Here is a 19,755-nt window from a genome sequence, read left to right as displayed (position 1 = left end):
CCAGAGCTATGAGTACAGGGGTCAGCACCAGGCAGTGGGTATGGGGATAAGTGAGGGGTGTGTGTAGGGGACGGAGCCCCCTTCTAATGCTCACCTGCCACCTGCAGGCTGACCGCAGCGCTGCCAAAGTCCTGTATGCTCACAAAGCAAGTGAAGCTGCCCTCGTCAGCCACGCGCACGCGCTGAAGCCTCAGGGACGCGTTGCCCTGCGCCAGCAGGTCCAGGAAGAGCGCGGTGCGGTTGGCATAGGCGCTGCCCTGGTCCCGGCCCTGCGTGAAGCTGTGTACCAGCTGTTTGGTGTCTGTCAGCTGCCAGATGAGGTTGAGCTGTGCCAGGCTGAAGCTGGGCTCAGGTGAGAAGGAGCAGCATAGGGTGGCATCCGTGCCCACCAGGGCCACCACGGGGTCTTCGGGGACCTGGACCTCCACCATGCCTGAGAGCAAGTTGGAAGAACAAGGGCAGGGCAGGAGGGTTGTGACCCTCCCGGCTACCACCCCACAGCCTCCTAGATCCCCTCGCCAGTCACCCCCAGGTCCTGTTCCATTTCCCCATTTTCTGCCCATACCTCAAAGCAGATAGACTCGGGACTCCCAAGAGCAGAAGCTTTCTAATCTGCTGACAAGAGTCACAGCACACTGACCTTAGCCTGACGAGCTCCATTCCACGGGTCAGACTAGGGGCAGCCTCCAGCCCTAGCAAGCCCCTCTCCCAACTAGAACCCATTTCCCCTGCCTTCCCTTCATCTCTGCTGAGGTCTGAAGGCTTCTCCTTCCTCCTAGAGGTCTCCGGAGCCCTGAGTCAGAGACTGGAAATCCAAGAAGGCCTGTGACCATCACCCTCACCAGGACCACCATAGTAAAGTTCCCCACTACCCACCCTGTTTCTCTTTCCTTTTATTACTGGGCATTGCACTGTCCTGGGGGACTGAAAGTGGGGGGGTACATTCAGATTCCTGGCCCCTGCTGATAGGGCCAGAACCGCCCTCCCTCAGGGAGACATTAAAGAAAATAATACCTGTAGGGCCTTTGTGGAGTGTGACGGTGACGGAGCCGTGGGCGTCCTGCTGCAGCACGGGATTGCGCACCAGGCAGCTGTACGTGCCGTTAGCACCCAGCACCACCTTCAGGACGCTGTGCACGTCAAACAGACCCTGCTCATTGGCCATCTGCGACGTGGTCACATTGCCCACCAAAGGTCCTCCCTGCCCATCCTGCCAGAACACCTCGGCCTCAGGGTAGCCCCGGGAGCTGGAGCATGTGATGGTCACTGTGTCCCCAGGCCGCAGGTCCTTGCTGGGCTCCAGGGTCATGCTGGGCTTCGAGTAGGGGGCTGGAGGGGCACAAAGGGTAGAGGTCAAGGCAAGGCAAGGGCAGAGGGGCACAGAGGAGGAACTGGTAGCCCAAAGCTATGAGTACAGGGGTCAGCACCAGGCAGTGGGTATGGGGCTAAGTGAGGGGTGTGTCTAGGGGACGGAGCCCCCTTCTAATGCTCACCTGCCACCTGAAGGCTGACTGCACCGCTACCAAAGTCCAGGACCCCCATTGAACAGGTGAAGCTGCCCTCGTCAGCCACGCGCACGCGCTGAAGCCTCAGGGACGCGTTGCCCTGTGCCAGCAGGTCCAGGAAGAGCGCGGTGCGGTTGGCATAGGTGCTGCCTTGGTCCCGGCCCTGCGTGAAGCTGTGTACCGGCTGTTTGGTGTCTGTCAGCTGCCAGATGAGGTTCAGTTGTGCCAGGCTGAAGCCGGGCTCTGGTGAGAAGGAGCAGTGCAGTGTGGCATCCGTGCCCACCAGGGCCACCACGGGGTCTTCAGGGACCTGGACCTTCAAGGCGTTGCCTGGGGGTAGATTCGGGGGGGTGGGATGGTCAGGAAGAGGGACATTCTTGGCCTCCTTAGTCCTATATTTTTTCCAGGTTAACTCCAATGCTCATCCACCTGTCGTCCTTTGAGGCCTGAGACCTATAAGTAAGTGTATTGGCTACAGCCCTCATTCAGGTAACATGAACACAGTAAACACCTACTGTTTGCCTAGTGTGTGATATAGGAATGCAAGAGAATAGGACCAAAGTCACACCTCCACAGAGCAGACATTTTAATGGGAGAGACAGACATACTAGCACACACATTCTTATTAGTGTGTTATTAGGGACAGGAAGGAAGAAAACATACCATTGGATTAGAAAGTAAGGTGGTAGCCTTTCAAACACTTGACAAGCAGGTACCAGTCTGTGCTGTTTCACTTCCCCACAAGTATATATTATCTTTCTAAATTGGAAAGCAAAGTCTAAAAAGAGTATACACTGAAATGTTAATAGGTTTTCTCTGGATGAGGAAGGATCACAAGTGCTTTTTCTGTTTTCTTTTCTTAAATGTGATTAGTTTTATAAGAAAGAATGAATATCCATACCGTTAAATACAGTAGTGAGGCATGTTGTTAGAGGCATTGAGCTGAGATTTAAAGGAGATGAAAAAGAGCCTGACACACCAGGGTCCCACTAAAGCGGCCGTGTTCTGTAGGGTCAGCCCCTGCATAATAGGTCCTCCACTATAGTCATAGCCAGTCCTCACAGCCAGGCAGTCTGAGGTCAGCCCCTCCCACTAGCATGCTGTCAAGGCTCAACTACAAGAGAAGGGCACACACAACCCACACAATGGACACACCTGGAACACCTGCCTCAGGTGACCACAGAGATTTTGCTGTGGATCCCCACAGGACAGCTACTACATTAGGCCACTCTACTGATCACAGGGGATGTAGCAGCTCTAATGCACAGAAACAAACCCAGGGAGACTGACAAAATGAGGAGACAAAGAAACACATCTCAAATGAAATAACAAAAACAAAACTCCAGGAAAAGAACTAAACACAATGGAGACAAGCAATCTACCAGATGCAGAGTTTAAAACACTGATTATAAGAATGCTCAATGAACTTAGAATTTAACAAAAATGAAAACAAAAAACACTTTTAAAAACACAGTAAGAAATAAAGAATACAATAACTGAAATGAAGACTAGATGAAAAGGAATCACCAGCAACTTAAATGAAGCAGAGGATTGAATCAGCGATTTGGGAGATAAAATAGCAGAAAACACCCAATCAGAAAAGCAAAAGAATCCAAAGCTTGACCAGGCGGTAATGCAGTGGATAGAGCGGAGGACCCAGGTTCAAAACCCTGAAGGTGGCCTGACCTGTGGTGGCGCAGTGGATAAAGCGTCGACCTGGAAATACTGAGGTCGCTGGTTCGAAACCCTGGGCCTGCCTGGTCAAGGCATATATGGGAGTTGATGCTTCCAGCTCCTCCCCCCTTCTCTCTCTCTGTCTCTCTCCTCTCTAAAAATGAATAAATAAAATAAAATTAAAAAAAAAAAAGCCTGAAGGTCACTGGCTTGACCATGGGCTCATTCAGCTTGAGCAACGTTGCTGGCTTGGCTTGAGTGTAGGATCATAGACATGACACCATGGTCACTGGCTTGAAGCCCAAGGTCACTGGCTTGAGCAAGGGGTCACTTGCTCTGCTGTAACTCCCCAGTCAAGGCACATATGAGAAAGCAATCACTGAACAACTGAGGAGCTGCAACAAAAAATTGATGCTTCTCATTGCTCTCCCTTCCTGTCTGTCAGTCCCTATCTGTCCCTCCCTCTGACTCTCTCTCTGTCTCTGCCAAAAAAAAAAAAAAAGAATCCAACAAATGAAGATAGTTTAAGGAGCCTCGGGGATAGGATCAAGATTGCCAATATCCATAGCATAGGGGTACCAGAAGGAGAAGAGAGAGAACAAGACTTGAAAACCGCCTGACCTGTAGTGGCGTAGTGGATCAAGCTGAATTCCTCAACCTGGAATGCTGAGGTTGCCGGTTCAAAACCCTGGGCTTGCCCAGTCAAGGCACATATGGGAGTTGATGCTTCCTGCTCCTCCTCCCCCCTTCTCTCTCTCTCTCTCTCTCTCATCTAAGATGAATAAATAAATAAAAATAATTTTTAAAAAAAAGACTTGAGCCCTGGCCGGTTGGCTCAGCGGTAGAGCGTTGGCCTAGCGTGCAGAGGACCCGGGTTCGATTCCCGGCCAGGGCACACAGGAGAAGCGCCCATTTGCCTCTCCACCCCTCCGCCGCACTTTCCTCTCTGTCTCTCTCTTCCCCTCCCGCAGCCAAGGCTCCATTGGAGCAAAGATGGCCCGGGCGCTGGGGATGGCTCTGTGGCCTCTGCCTCAGGCGCTGGAGTGGCTCTGGTCGCAACATGGCGACGCCCAGGATGGGCAGAGCATCGCCCCCTGGTGGGCAGAGCTTCGCCCCTGGTGGGCGTGCCGGGTGGATCCCGGTCGGGCGCATGCGGGAGTCTGTCTGACTGTCTCTCCCTGTTTCCAGCTTCAGAAAAATGAAAAAAAAAAAAAAAAAAAAAAGACTTGAAAACCTATTTGAAGAAAGAATGACAGAAAAATTCCCTAACTGAAGAAGAAAATAGAAATACAAGCACAAGAAGCTCAGAGAGTACCAAACAAGATAAACTCAAAGAGACCCACACCAAGACACATCATAATTAAAATGCCAAAGATTAAACACAGAGAGAGAATGTTAAGAGCAGCAGGGAAAAAGCAGTTAGTTACCTATAAGGGAGCTCCCATAAGACTCTCAGCTGATTTTTCAAAAGATTCTTTTTTTTTTATAGCTACCCAGCAAAGTTATCATTTAGAATCAAAGAACTGATAAAGAGCTTCCCAGACAAGAAAAGCTAAAGGAGTTCATTGTCACCAAACCAGTATTATATGAAATGTTAAATGGTCTTCTTTAAGAAAAAGAAAAAAGAATATGAATAACAACATGGCAATAACTTCATACCTATCAACAATTACTTTAAGTATAAATGGATTAAATGCTCCAATGAAAAGGCACAGGTGGCTAAATGGATAACAAAACAAGACCCTTACATAGGCTGCCTATAAGAGACCCAGTTCAGATAGACACACACAGACTGAAAAGTAAAGGAATAGAATTTTTTTTCATGGAAATGAAATAGGCCCTGGCCGGTTGGCTCAGCGGTAGAGCGTCGGCCTGGCGTGCGGGGGACCCGGGTTCGATTCCCGGCCAGGGCACATAGGAGAAGCGCCCATTTGCTTCTCCACCTCCCCCCTTCCTCTCTGTCTCTCTCTTCCCCTCCCGCAGCCAAAGCTCCATTGGAACAAAGATGGCCCGGGCGCTGGGGATGGCTCCTTGGCCTCTGTCCCAGGCGCTAGAGTGGCTCTGGTCACGGCAGAGCGACGCTCCGGAGGGGCAGAGCATCGCCCCCTGGTGGGCAGAGCGTCGCCCCTGGTGGGTGTGCCGGGTGGATCCCGGTCGGGCGCATGCGGGAGTCTGTCTGACTGTCTCTCCCCGTTTCCAGCTTCAGAAAAATACAAAAATAAAATAAAATAAAAAGAAATGAAATAAAAAAGCTGGTGTAGCAATACTTATCCCAGACAAAATAGACTTTAAAACAAAGGCTATAAAAAAGAGACAAAGAAAGACTCAGCAATTTCACTTTTGGGTATTTATCTGAAGTAATCCAAAACACTAATTTGAAAAGACATATGTACCCCTCTGTTCATTGCAGTGTCATTTATAATAACCTAGATATGGAAAAAACCTAAGTGCCCATCAATAGATGAAGGGATGAAGAAGTGGTGCATATATACAATGGAATATGACTCAACCATAATAAAAGAATAATGGCCCTGGCCGGTTGGCTCAGCGGTAGAGCGTCGGCCTAGCGTGCAGAGGACCCGGGTTCGATTCCCGGCCAGGGCACACAGAGAAGCACCCGTTTGCTTCTCCACCCCTCCGCCGCGCTTTCCCTCTCTGTCTCTCTCTTCCCCTCCCGCAGCCGAGGCTCCATTGGAGCAAAGATGGCCCGGGCGCTGGGCATGGCTCTGTGGCCTCTGCCCCAGGCGCTGGAGTAGCTCTGGTCGCAACATGGCGACGCCCAGGATGGGCAGAGCATCGCCCCCTGGTGGGCAGAGCGTCGCCCCTGGTGGGCGTGCCGGGTGGATCCCGGTCGGGCGCATGCGGGAGTCTGTCTGACTGTCTCTCCCTGTTTCCAGCTTCAGAAAAATGAAAAAAAAAATAAAATAAAAAAAAATAAAAGTACAAATTATTAGTTACAAAATAGTCACAGGGATATAAAGTACAGCATAAGGAATATAGTCAATAATATTATAATAACTTTATGATGTTAGAAGGGTACAAGATTTATCAAGGTTATCACTTCGTAAGTTTTATAACTGTCTAATCACTGTGTTGTACACCTGAAACTGATATAAGTCAACCATACTGAATAGTAAAAATTACTTTAAAAAATAAAATTAGAGTGACGTCAGAGAAATGGCGCCGTGAGGAGCGCGACCAAAAAATCTCCCCAAAATTTCAACAAGTTCATCAACCAGAGACAGAAAAATCTATCCTTGGAGCGTCCGGGAGTTCCACACACTGAAGGCGAAGTGCTATCAACAAGACCACCCTCAGATGCCATTAAGGAAGAGAAAATTGAATATCATGGATACAAAAGAAAGAGAGGTAACACAGCTAGATGAGGAAAAATCTATGGAGAAAAAATTTAATATATTGGAAAACTTGGAGCTAAATGACAGAGAATTTAAAATAGAAATCCTAAAAATACTCAGAGATATACAAGAAAACACAGAAAGGCAATTTAGGGAGCTCAGAAAACAACTCAACAAACACAAAGAATATACTACCAAGGAAATTGAAACTATAAAAACAAATCAAACAGAGATGAAAAACTCAATTCATGAACTGAAAAATGAGATAACAAGCTTAGCAAATAGAACAGGCCAGATAGAAGGTAGGATTAGTGACATAGAAGACAAGCAACATCAGGCACAACAGAGAGAAGAAGAGAGAGACTCAAAAATTAAAAAAATGAGAAAGCCCTACAGGAATTGTCTGACTCCATCAAAAAGAATAACATAAGAATAATAGGTATATCAGAGGGAGAAGAGAGAGAAAATGGAATGGAGAATATATTCAAACAAATAATAGATGAGAACTTCCCAAGCCTGTGGAAAGAACTCAAATTCAAGAAACAAATTCAAGAAGCAAACAGAACAGAGTTTTTTTAACCATAACAAACCTACTCGGCAGATGACGTCACAGTAAAAGCGCGGTAGGAAGTGATACCAATAAATCTCCCCCAAAACTCAACAAGATCTTCAACCAGCCTGACCTGTGGTGGCACAGTGGATAAAGCGTCGACCTAGAAATGCTGAGGTCGCCGGTTTGAAACCCTGGGCTTGCCTGGTCAAGGCACATATGGGAGCTGATGCTTCCTGCTCCTCCCCCTTCTCTCTCTCTCCCTCTCTGTCTCCTCTCTAAAAATGAATAAATAAAATAAAATTAAAAAAAAAAAAAAAAAAAGATCTTCAACCAGAAACAGAAAAACCTATCCTTGGAACCTCCAGATGGTTCGCAATACACCGAAAGGTATCGTCGAGCAAAAAATTGGCTAAATATATAATCAAACCCTGAAAGGGAATGCTCCGCCTTCCTCACTAACCTAAACAGGGCGGCTTTCACTGGGAACTGAGAATATAGAAACTAAGGCATGCAAAGGGGGTGAATAGATCCAGGTCGCGGCACAAACGGCCGAACCAGGCTGTGGCACGAAGATCCAAGCCAAGGAAAAACTGTTCCTGTGGCAACCTGGGCAATACATACTAACACTCGTGCCACACCCAGACAAAGAAAGACAAGTGGGGCAGCCATTTTCCCGGATCCCATGGTCAGCGCCGCATAGTGGGCGAGAGATTCCTTCCAAAGCCCCGGGAGTGGGTGCCTGTGTTGTCCCACAGAGAGGCAGAGTCAGAGGCCTTTGTGTGGGCTGAAGGCGGAATCTCCGGACCGCCTCAGCACCCTGGGAAAGCCATGCACGGGGAGGGAGCGAGAACTAATTCCAACGCTGGAACTTTTCTATGCGGGTGGGGGTTTCACTCAGAGGGTGAGGCGGCCAGCCTGATATCCTGGTCTGTGCACGCAGATAGTGAGCGAGAGATTCCTTCGAGTGCTTCGGCAGTGTGCGCCCGTGTTATCCCACAGAGGAGCAGAGTCAGGGGCCTCTGTGTGGGCCAAAAGCGGAATCTTGGGCTGCCCCAGCACCTTGAAAAAGCCGTGCACGGGGACGGAGCGAGAGCCAATTCCAACACTGGAACTTTTCCATGCGGGTGGGGGTTTCACTCAGAGTGTGAGACTGCCGGCCTGATATCCTGGTCTGCGCATGCAGATAGTGAGCGAGAGTTTCCTCCAAGCGCCCCGGGAGTGGACGCCCGCCCGTGTTACCAGACAGAGTGGCAGAGCCAGAGGTCTTTGAGTGGGCAGAAGCTCTGCCTGATTATGCTAGCAGCTCTGACTGACTGAGCCTTACCCAGAGCCCTGTGCTGAGTGGGAATAGAGTGGGGAGTTGCCAGCTCTTTGAGCCTCTTAGTATCCAGGCAGAGGCAGCAGCAACCCCATAGCTGGATTATCAGGCTACTAATTGAGGAAGGAAAGAATAGGAGAAAGGCTCCAAGAACACAGACTGTCTCACTGGCGGAGCCAATAAATGCTAATGAGCCTCAACTGCCAACGAGACTAAAGCACAATACATGACATCGCCATAGAGATTTATCAACTGCAAACCTCTACCTGAGCGTGCCAAAGGGGCAGGACCCGGGGTACAGAGTCACTGACCAGGAAGAGGGAGAGAAAAGAAAAAGCAAGAAGATAACCTCTCAAAATCAAGAATAATACACAGACTTTATAACCTATCCCATTTTATTATATTTGTTCGTTTGTTTCTCTTATCTTCATTCTTGATTTTTTTTTTTTTTCCTCCTCCAATTTGGTCGTTTAACTCTCTGCCGGTCTTACTCTCTCCTCTCCTTGAACTACAATAACCATAAGTGTTACATCTCCCATTATCTTTTCTTTCCTCTTCCTTTCTCTCTATGAGGGTTGCACTCCAAAACCCTTAACTCTCTCTCTTTCTCTCTCTCTCTCTCTCTCTCCTCTTTTTTCTTCTTTTAGTGGTTCCCTCTTTTTTCTCTCTCTCTCTCTTTCTTTTCTCCCTCTATATTAGTTTCTTCCTTTCTCCTTTACGTCTCCTCTCATTCAAACCTCAATAACGAACAATATCTTATCTGGGACTCAAACTTATGTTTGTGGCATTTTGGGGGGTTTTTACTTCACCTTTTTAACACACTAGAAGTGCTCCCATCCCTGGCTCTCCATTTTATTTAGTTCTTGTTCCACTAAATACAATAGTAATTTTTTAATTTGTCCCCCCATTTTCCTGTTTCCTTCTTATTCCTCTCATCATAACTCTTAGTCAACCAACACCTAAAAGCAAATCATTTTATTCTTGACCCAAATTTTTTTCTTATTTGCTTTTTGTGGGTCCATATCCCCTTTTCTTTTCTTTTCTTTTTTTTTTTGCCCCTTTATTACCTCTCCCCAATTCAGGCCCCCCATTACAGGCATTGTTTGTTCTATTTAGTACAATATAATTCACAGTTCACCACAAGATTTTCTCAAGAAAGAGGGGAGAGGAGAGGAGAGGAAAAAAGGAGGGGGGGAATAATTTCCTTTTTTTAATTTTTATTTTATTTTATTTTTATTTCATTATTAATTTTTTTTTAAAAAAAACAACTCTTTTTGATTTTTTTAAACTTTTTATTATTTATTAAATCTCATAAATACTATCAACAAAACTACCCTCAGATGCCATTAAGGAAGAGAAAATCGAATATCATGGATACAAAAGAAAGAGAGATAACACAGCTGGATGAGGAAAAATCTATGGAGAAAAAAAATTTAATATATTGGAAAACTTGGAGCTAAATGACAGAGAATTTAAGATAGAAATCCTAAAAATCCTCAGAGATATACAAGAAAACACAGAAAGGCAATTTAGGGAGCTCAGAAAACAACTCAACAAACACAAAGAATATATTTCCAAGGAAATTGAAACTATAAAAACAAATCAAACAGAAATGACAAACTCAATTCACGAGCTGAAAAACGAGGTAACAAGCTTAGCTAATAGAACAGGCCAGATAGAAGAGAGGATTAGTGAAAGAGAACACAAACAACTTGAGGCACAACAGAGAGAAGAAGAAAGAGACTCAAAAATTTAAAAAAATGAGATAGCCCTACAAGAATTACCTGACTCCATCAAAAAGAATAACATAAGAATAATAGGTATATCAGAGGGAGAAGAGAGAGAAAATGGAATGGAGAACATACTCAAACAAATAATAGATGAGAACTTCCCAAGCCTGTGGAAAGAATTAAAGCCTCAAATTCAAGAAGCAAACAGAACTCCGAGTTTTCTTAACCCCAACAAACCTACTCCAAGGCACATCATAATGAAATTGGCACAAACCAACGGGAAAGAAAAAATTCTCAAGGCAGCCAGGGAAAAGAAGAATACAACATATAAAGGAAGGCCCATTAGATTATCATCAGATTTCTAAACAGAAACTCTACAAGCTAGAAAAGAGTGGACCCCAATATTTAAAGTCCTGAAAGAGAGGAACTTTCAGCCACGAATACTATACCCATCAAAGCTATCCTCCAAATATGAAGGAGAAATAAAAACATTCACAGATACAGAAAAAATGAGGGAATTTATCATCAGAAAACTGCCACTCCAGGAATTACTAAAGGGGATTGTCCAATCAGATACAAAGAACAAAAAAAAAAAAAAACAAAGCCAAAAGTAAAAGCTCCAAGAAGAACACAATAAAACCAAATTTAAACTGTGACAGCAACAAAAAGAAAGCGGGGGAGAGGATAGAGATTAACAGTAGCAAAGGACGATGGAGTGCAAAAGTACTCACAAAATAGTGCACTACAATGAACAGGGTAGGAACCCTTTTCATTACTTAAAGGTAACCACCATTGAAAAAACCACCACAGAAGCATATGAGATAAAAAAGATAGCAACAGAGGAAAGATGTATGGAATACAACCAAATAAAAACAAAAGATAAAAAAAATAAAGAGAAGGATCAAAACAGACACAAAACTAACAGAAAGCAATCTATAAAATGGCAGTAGGGAACTCACAAGTGTCAATAATTACACTAAATGTAAATGGATTAAACTCACCAATAGAAAGGCACAGAGTAGCAGAATGGATTAAAAAAGAAAATCCAACTGTATGCTGCCTACAAGAAACTCATCTAAGTAACAAGGATAAAAACAAATTCAAAGTGAAAGGCTGGAAAACAATACTCCAAGCAAATAATATCCAAAAAAAAGCAGGCGTAGCAATACTCATATCTGATAATGCTGACTACAAGACAGCAAAAGTACTCAGAGACAAAAATTGCCATTTCATAATGGCTAAGGGGACACTGAATCAAGAAGACATAACAATTCTTAATATATATGCACCAAACCAAGGAGCACCAAAATATATAAGACAGCTACTTATTGACCTAAAAACAAAAACTGACAAAAATACAATCATACGAGACCTCAGTACACCGCTGACAGCTGTAGATAGGTCATCCAAACAGAGAATCAACAAAGATATAGTGGCCTTAAACAAAACACTAGAGCAACTAGATATGATAGACATCTACAGGACACTTCATCCCAAAGTGACTGAGTATACATTTTTCTCCAGTGTACATGGATCATTCTCAAGAATTGACCATATGTTGGGCCACAAAAATAACATCAGCAAATTCAGAAAAATTGAAATTGTACCAAGCATATTTTCTGATCATAAAGCCTTGAAACTAGAATTCAACTGCAAAAAAGAGGATAAAAAACCCACAAAAATGTGGAAACTAAACAACATACTTTAAAAAAATGAATGGGTCAAAGAAGAAATAAGTGCAGAGATCAAAAGATATATACAGACTAATGAAAATGACAATACAACATATCAGAATCTATGGGATGCAGCAAAAGCAGTGATAAGAGGGAAGTTCATATCCCTTCAGGCATACATGAACAAACAAGAGAGAGCCCAAGTGAACCACTTAACTTCACACCTTAAGGAACTAGAAAAAGAAGAACAAAGACAACCCAAAACCAGCAGAAGAAAGGAGATAATAAAAATCAGAGCAGAAATAGAGAACAGAAAAACTATAGAAAAAATTAATAGAACAAGGAGCTGGTTCTTTGAAAAGATCAACAAAAATAACAAACCTTTGGCAAGACTCACCAAGGAAAAAAGAGAAAGGACTCATATAAACAAAATCCAAAATGAAAGAGGAGAAATCACCACAGACATCATAGATATACAAAGAATTATTGTAGAATACTATGAAAAACATATGCCACTAATTCAACAACCTAGAAGAAATGGATAAATTCCTAGAACAATACAACCTTCCTAGTCTGAGTCAAGAAGAAGCAGAAAACCTAAACAGACCTATTAGTAGAGAAGAAATAGAAAAAAACATTAAAAACCTCCCCAAAAATAAAAGTCCAGGCCCTGACGGCTATACCAGCAAATTTTATTAAACATTCAAAGAAGACTTGGTTCCTATTCTTCTCAAAGTCTTCCAAAAAATTGAAGAAGAAGCAATAATTCCAAACACATTTTATGAGGCCAACATAACCCTCATACCAAAACCTGGCAAAGATGGCACACAAAAAAGAAAACTACAGACCAATATCTCTAATAAATACAGATGCTAAAATACTAAACAAAATACTGGCAAATCAAATACAACAACATATTAAAAAAATAATACATCATGATCAAGTGGGATTCATCCCAGAATCTCAAAGATGGTTCAACATACGTAAAATGGTTAATATAATACACCATATCAAAAAAAAAACAAAAAACCACATGATCTTATCAATAGATGCAGAAAAGGCATTCGATAAAATACAACACAACTTTATGTTTAAGACACTCAACAAAATGGGTATAGAAGGAAAATATCTCAACATGATAAAGGCCATATATGATAAACCATCAGCCAACATCATATTAAATGACATAAAACTGAGGACTTTCCACCTTAAATCAGGAACAAGACAGGGTTGTCCACTCTCTCCACTCTTATTTAACGTGGTGCTAGAAGTTCTGGCCAGAGCAATCAGACAAGACAAAGAAATAAAAGGCATCCATATCGGAAAAGAAGAAGTAAAGGTATTACTTTTTGCAGATGATATGATCCTATACATTGAAAACCCCAAACAATCCACAAAAAGATTACTAGAAACAATAAACCAATACAGTAAGGTCGCAGGATACAAAATTAACATACAAAAGTCCATAGATTTTCTATATGCCAACAATGAAATATTAGAAAATGAACTCAAAAAAATAATCCCCTTCACAATTGCAACAAAAAAAATAAAATACCTAGGAATAAACATAACAAAGAATGTAAAGGACCTATATTAATGAAAACTACAAAGCATTGTTAAGGGAAATAAAAAAAGATACAATGAGATGGAAGAATATTCCTTGTTCTTGGATAGGAAGAATAAATACAATCAAAATGGCCGTATTACCCAAAGCAATATACAAATTTAATGCAATTCCCATCAAAATTCCAATGACATTTTTTTAAAGAAACAGAACAAAAAATCATCAGATTTATATAGAACTATAAAAAACCCCAAATAGCCAAAGCAATCCTAAAGAAAAAGAACGAAGCTGGGGGCATTATAATACCTGACGTCAAACTATATTATAGAGCCACGACAATCAAAACAGCATGGTATTGGCAGAAAAATAGACACTCAGACCAATGGAACAGAATAGAAAACCCAGAAATAAAACCACATATATATAGTCAAATAAGTTTTGATAAAGGGGCCAACAACACACAATGGAGAAAAGAAAGCCTCTTCAACAAATGGTGCTGGGAAAATTGGAAAGCCACATGCAAAAGAATGAAACTCGACTATAGCTTGTCCCCTTGTACTAAAATTAATTCAAAATGGACCAAAGACCTAAATATAAGATCTGAAACAATAAAGTACACAGAAGAAGACATAGGTACTAAACTCATGGACCTGGGTTTTAAAGAGCATTTTATGAATTTGACTCCAAAGGCAAGAAAAGTGAAGGCAAAAATTAATGAATGGGACTACATCAGACTAAGAAGTTTTTGCTCAGCAAGAGAAACTGACAACAAAATAAACAGACAGCCAACTAAATGGGAAATGATATTTTCAAACAACAGCTCAGATAAGGGCCTAATATCCAAAATATACAAAGAACTCATAATACTCAACAACAAACAAACAATTCAATAAAAAAATGGGAAGAGGATATGAACAGACACTTCTCCCAGGAAGAAATACAAATGGCCAACAGATATATGAAAAGATGCTCATCTTCTTTAGTTATTAGAGAAATGCAAATCAAAACTGCAATGAGATACCACCTCACACCTGTTAGATTAGCTATTATCAACAAGACAGGTAATAGCAAATGTTGGAGAGGATGTTGAGAAAAAGAAACCTTCATTCACTGTTGGTGGGAATGTAAAGTAGTACAACCATTATGGAAGAAAGTATGGTGGTTCCTCAAAAAACTGAAAATAGAACTACCTTATGACCCAGCAATCCCTCTACTGGGTATATACCCCAAAAACTCAGAAACATTGATACGTAAAGACACATGTAGCCCCATGTTCATTGCAGCATTTGTTCACAGTGACCAAGACATGGAAACAACCAAAAAGCCCTTCAATAGAAGACTGGATAAAGAAGATGTGGCACATATACACTATGGACTACTCAGCCATAGGAAATGATGACATCGGATCATTTACAACAAAATGGTGGGATCTTGATAACATTATACAGAGTGAAATAAGTAAATCAGAAAAAACCAAGAACTACATGATTCCATACATTGGTGGGACATAAAAACGAAACTAAGAGACATTGACAAGAGTGTGGTGGATACTGGGGGAGGGGGGGCGGCACGGGAGGGAAGGAAGGAGAGGGGAAGGGGGAGGGGGAGGGGCACAAAGAAAACTAGATAGAGGGTGACAGAGGACAATCTGACTTTGGGTGGTGGGTATGCAACATAATTGAATGACAAGATAACCTGGACATGTTTTCTTTGAATATATGTACCCTGATTTATTGATGTCACCCCATTAACATTAATAAAAATTTATTTATAAAAAAATAAAATAAAATAAAATTAGGCCCTGGCCAAATGGCTCAGTGGTAGAGCATCAGCCCAGTATGTGGATGTTCTGGGTTTGGTTCCTGGTCAGGACACACAGAAGCGCCCATCTGCTTCTCCCCCCCTCCCATATTTTCCCACAGCCATGGCTCAATTGGTTTAAGCAAGTTGGCCTTGGGAGCTGAGGATGGCTCCCTGGAGCCTCTGGCCTCAGGAACTAAAAATAGTTCAGTTGCTGAGCAACATCTCAAGATGGAGAAAGCGCTTGCTGGGTGGATACTGGTCTGGGCACATGCAGGAGTCTGTCTCTCTGCCTACCCTGCTCTCACTTTAAATAAATAAATAAGTAAATAAAATTTTCAAAAGGAAAATGTGCCTGACATGCAAAGAACCAGTATAAGAGCTCCACATAGAGGTGACAACGGGTGGGAAGACTCTGAGTCATGACCCAGCTCACTATGTGACAATACCAGGATGCTGTCAGGATAGCCAAGCAGCTGGATGGGAGAGCTTCATGAGACTGGTGAGGGATTTGGGGTTTTCTAAGCACAGAGGGAAGTAGTCAGTCAGGAATCACCTGAGTAACAAAGCAGAAAACTCTCTCTGGCTCCTCTGTGGAGGATGGATTAGGAGGCTAGTTCAGCGGTCCCTGGGAGAAGTAATGGTTTAGCTTCAGAGGGTAGCATTGGCAATAAGAAGAATGAGACAGATTCAAGGCTTATTTAGCAGGAAAAATGAACAAAACTTGCTGATGGGTTTGCGGTGAGGAGGACTTAAGGAATGTGGATTGCAGCAGCCCAGGTCCACTCCATCCTCAGGGGCAGGGACCCCTGCTCCACCCCTGCCCTCCACCCTGTGGATTTACCCTGTGCCTGCCCCACCCCATCACCTCTGCCATTCATCTCTACCCTGGCATTGCCTTTTTTGGGTCATAGTTAGATTATATGTGTGCTTTGGGTACCAGTAAAGCAGGCACATTGAAAACGTGTAAAAATCAAACAGTCCTGACACAAAACTTACTGACTACAACACTCACAGAGGTTTCTTGAATGTAGAAAAATAGCATTTTACGGTAGCATTTTTATTGTGAATTGCACACAGAGGGAGGGTATCATCCTCTCTCCAGTGCCCTGAGATCTCTCCCTTCAACCCCAAGTGACCCAGGCCAGCTCTGCAACTGGAGACCAACTGGACTAGGGTACCCCTTTTAAAAGGGGGAATTTGGGGGATGAAACCCAAGGCATCACTAGACAGTCCTTTCTCTGAGAAATAAGGGCAGTGGGAAGAGAGGCGCTTCGCCTTTTTTACACTAGATGGCGCCAGACGCTCAGCTTTGTCTTCCCGCAACTCGCGGAGGAGGAAGGTGGACCAGAGCAGAGGTACGGATTAGGATTTGAAGTTTATAAAGTGAGAATGTTGTTATGAAAGGAGTTGCCATTGTGGAACGCCAGCTCTGTGCCGGAAGAGTTGGGAAGATTGACATCATTAATACAACACAAATGAGCACCTGTTATGCGGCTGGGACCAATCATGTTCTTTGAGCAGAGAGAGCAGTAGAACGCACTGTACACTATGTCCAGTGGGGACAGGTGCTGGAGAGAGGCATGGAGCAAGGTCGTGGGAGAGCCTGGCTGAGGCAGTGATGTGTGACATGTTAGTGCCATTTTATAGGAGAGGATATGGGGGCTAAGAAATGCAGAATAAGTCACCTGTGGGATCCTGGATGTGGGGATGAAATGGACAACATACAGGGGGGAGTGGGAGGAGTTCCGCCAACCCCCCCCCCCCCATCCCCGACAGACAGATAGGTTCCACGGGACCCACGGAGAGAATCTAAGCCCCTCCCCACCACAGCCCCACGCTACACCTTCACCTGTGAGGCAGAACCACAGCGCTGCTACGGCGGTGGCCACACGCACACCTGGGCCAGGACTGCCCATCTTCCTCTGAGGCCGCTGACAGCTGGGCTCCCTGTGGCGGAAGGCTGTCCCTGCCTGTGAGGAAGAGGAAGTGAGGCCTTTGTCTCAAAAGGTCCACCTCAGGCATGCTGGCCTCATCTCCCCTGGACCAGCTGGGGGCAAGGCTGCAGCACCAGTTGGGAGGTCCTCCCTTTCCACCGCCCACAAGGCTCCCTGTGATGCTGGCAAGAAAGAACTGAATTATGGGCAGGCTAAACCAGGGGAGGTGGCAGGACCCACTCTTTCCGAACAAGATGCAAATATAAGGAAAAGGAGACAAGCAGGGCAAGACTGGCCTGCTCAGGGCAAGGACATACTCAGATCAGTGTGGGAAGGCCACAACCAGACTTAGACACAGGCGGAGGGCCTTTACCCAGAAGGCAGAGGGGAGCCACCAATGACGCTGGAAGTGGAGAGAGGTTATGGCCCAAGCTGCGCTCCCTGAAGGTTACTCTGAAGGTGAGCTGGACAGAAGAGATGAAGCAGTTCTGGTGAAAGAGAAAGGACTAGAGGGTGTGGGGACAGAGAAAGGGAGTAGTCAGGGCCCACGTTCTGTGCCCAGTGACCAGGTGGGGTACTCAGTGAGACAAAGAACATAGAAAGGTTCGGTGCGGGGCATGTGATGTTAGCACAGTTTGTGCAGGGATTTCCAGGGGCCAATTCTAGGAGATAGCAGGGTGTATGTGAGTGAAGCCCAGACAAAGGGAACCGTTTTCTAGTTTAATACATATAAACTGAGTGACCAAGACAGATCAGAAATGAAAAAGGCCAGGACTGGGGCTGACCGCCAAGGCTACAGTCAAGATTGAGCAAAAGGGTAGGTCTGTGGCCTCAGATCCAACACCCCTGAGTACAGCCCTGCTCCCAATCCTGGCTGTGCCTAAGATGACCGACTTGTTCCTTTTCCCTGTGGACCACAGCTGCTGCCCAATTATTTGCTTCAAGCCACATAACCGGTGTTGATTTATGTGGATCAACACTGATTGGCAAGCCTATGAATGATTTCACATTCTCTGACTCCCGGGGCAGACAGGCTAAACTACTTGATCCCATTTTGTAAGAGAAAGAAAAATTAAAGCCCAGAAAAGTGATGTGACATCATATTGAGATGCTATTTGCCAGTTAGCACAGCTGAGAAGAACTTGAGTTCCGAAACACACCACCTGCCTTTCCACAGAGCAAAACTCAACAGCCATTAGCATCAGTTCCAATCAGAGGCTGTGGGCATCAACCCTTCTAATCCCAGCCAAGCACCCCCTGGGGCCCCCCCACACCCTGAAGTTGAGCCGACGGACTCTCTCAGCCCAACCAGGTGCATCCTGCCAGCCCCCCTCCCAGCTGCCCACAGCGGGGAAGCCCTGAGCAGACACTTCCTTCCCAGAGCTTTCAGTCCAAATCTGATGACTCAATGCCTCACCACCTGCTGACTCAGCAGCCTCCCCGCTCCATTCATAAAGGCATCCTTGGAGAGCACCACATCCTGCCTACAAGGGCCATCAGCCCACAGGAAGCTAGCGGCCTGCTGGCCTGCCTGCTTCCCAAGGAGGCACCCAGGGCCGAGGATGAAGAAGCTCCCGGTTCTAAATCTCCCTTACTTGCTTTCAGCCCCAGAAAAACCAAGCCTGTCTCTTCTTCCTGGGCCCCTCCCTCACTGTCTCCCTGCTGCTCATTCCTGACCCTGACCCTCCTCAGTGGTCCTGCTATTCCACTCTGTCCCACCAGTAACTCCATCCTCTACATAGGACTGAAGACCTGCTCACGTCCTTCCCCCTGCTCAAGAACCTCCCGTGGCCGCCCATTTACTGCTGATGTTGGCCCACAGTCCCCTACTCAGCACTCAATGATGGTCCCACCTCTATACATCAAGTTAATTCCTGCCCTGAGTTCTTTTTTTTTTTTTTTTTTTTTGTATTTTTCTGAAGCTGGAAACCGGGAGAGACAGTCAGACAGACTCCCGCATGTGCCCGACCGACCGGGATCCACCCGGCACGCCCACCAGGGGGCGACGCTCTGCTCACCAGGGGGCGATGCTCTGCCCCTCTGGGGCGTCACTCTGCCGCGACCAGAGCCACTCTAGCGCCTGGGGCAGAGGCCAAGGAGCCATCCCCAGCGCCCGGGCCATCTTTGCTCCAATGGAGCCCTGGCTGCGGGAGAGGAAGGAGAGGGGGAGGGGTGGAGAAGCAGATGGGCGCTTCTCCTGTGTGCCCTGGCCGGGAATCGAACCCAGGACTTCTGCACGCCAGGCCGACGCTCTACCACTGAGCCAACTGGCCAGGGCGCCCTGAGTTCTTACTCCCCGGGGTCTCTCTGGGAATGTAGGGGACCAGGGAGCACTTCTCTCCTGATCAGACCTACCAGGGCTTCCTGAAGGCCAAGCTGCCCTTCCCCCCTGTGGAAGAATGAGGGGGCTCCCAGGGCAGGTGCTGGGCTTGCTCCCTTTGACTCCTTTCCTAGACTCTGGACCCAGGACCATTCCCACCTGCGCAGCTTACCCTGAGAAGACCTGAGAACTGCACAGCACTCAGGGCCTCCACCACAGTAGCCAGGCCCAGAAGCAGAGACAGGAAGGAACACACCCGTCGGAGAAGCGTGCTGCTCAGAGATGGGAGCCTGCCTGGGATGGAAGCCAGTCATTGCCCTTGGGG

General features: G+C 45.4%; 1 protein-coding gene across 4 annotated transcripts in view; it reads right to left on the bottom strand.

Annotated features, from left to right (window-relative positions):
- The window catches only part of CD276 (CD276 molecule), a 46,820-nt gene that overhangs the window by 10,397 nt on the left and 16,668 nt on the right, over positions 1-19,755 (bottom strand). For 3 of the 4 annotated variants that reach the window (XM_066278102.1, XM_066278103.1, XM_066278101.1), the window contains exons 2-5: positions 17,026-17,146; positions 1,494-1,835; positions 1,015-1,329; positions 95-433 (exon numbers count right to left, since the gene is read on the bottom strand). In XM_066278102.1, coding sequence (XP_066134199.1) covers positions 95-433; positions 1,015-1,329; positions 1,494-1,835; positions 17,026-17,092 — 1,063 coding nt within the window. In that variant the 5' untranslated portion in view covers positions 17,093-17,146. Of the gene's footprint in view, positions 1-94; positions 434-1,014; positions 1,330-1,493; positions 1,836-17,025; positions 17,147-19,602; positions 19,725-19,755 lie in introns of all 4 variants that reach the window. The other variant, XM_066278104.1, reaches the window with a different exon arrangement.

Source organism: Saccopteryx bilineata, chromosome 4 (genome assembly GCF_036850765.1).
Source record: "Saccopteryx bilineata isolate mSacBil1 chromosome 4, mSacBil1_pri_phased_curated, whole genome shotgun sequence".
In the NCBI taxonomy this organism is placed as follows: Eukaryota; Metazoa; Chordata; class Mammalia; order Chiroptera; family Emballonuridae; genus Saccopteryx; species Saccopteryx bilineata.
The sequence above is the reverse complement of the archived record's forward strand: the minus strand, read 5'-3'. Positions and strand labels throughout refer to the sequence as shown.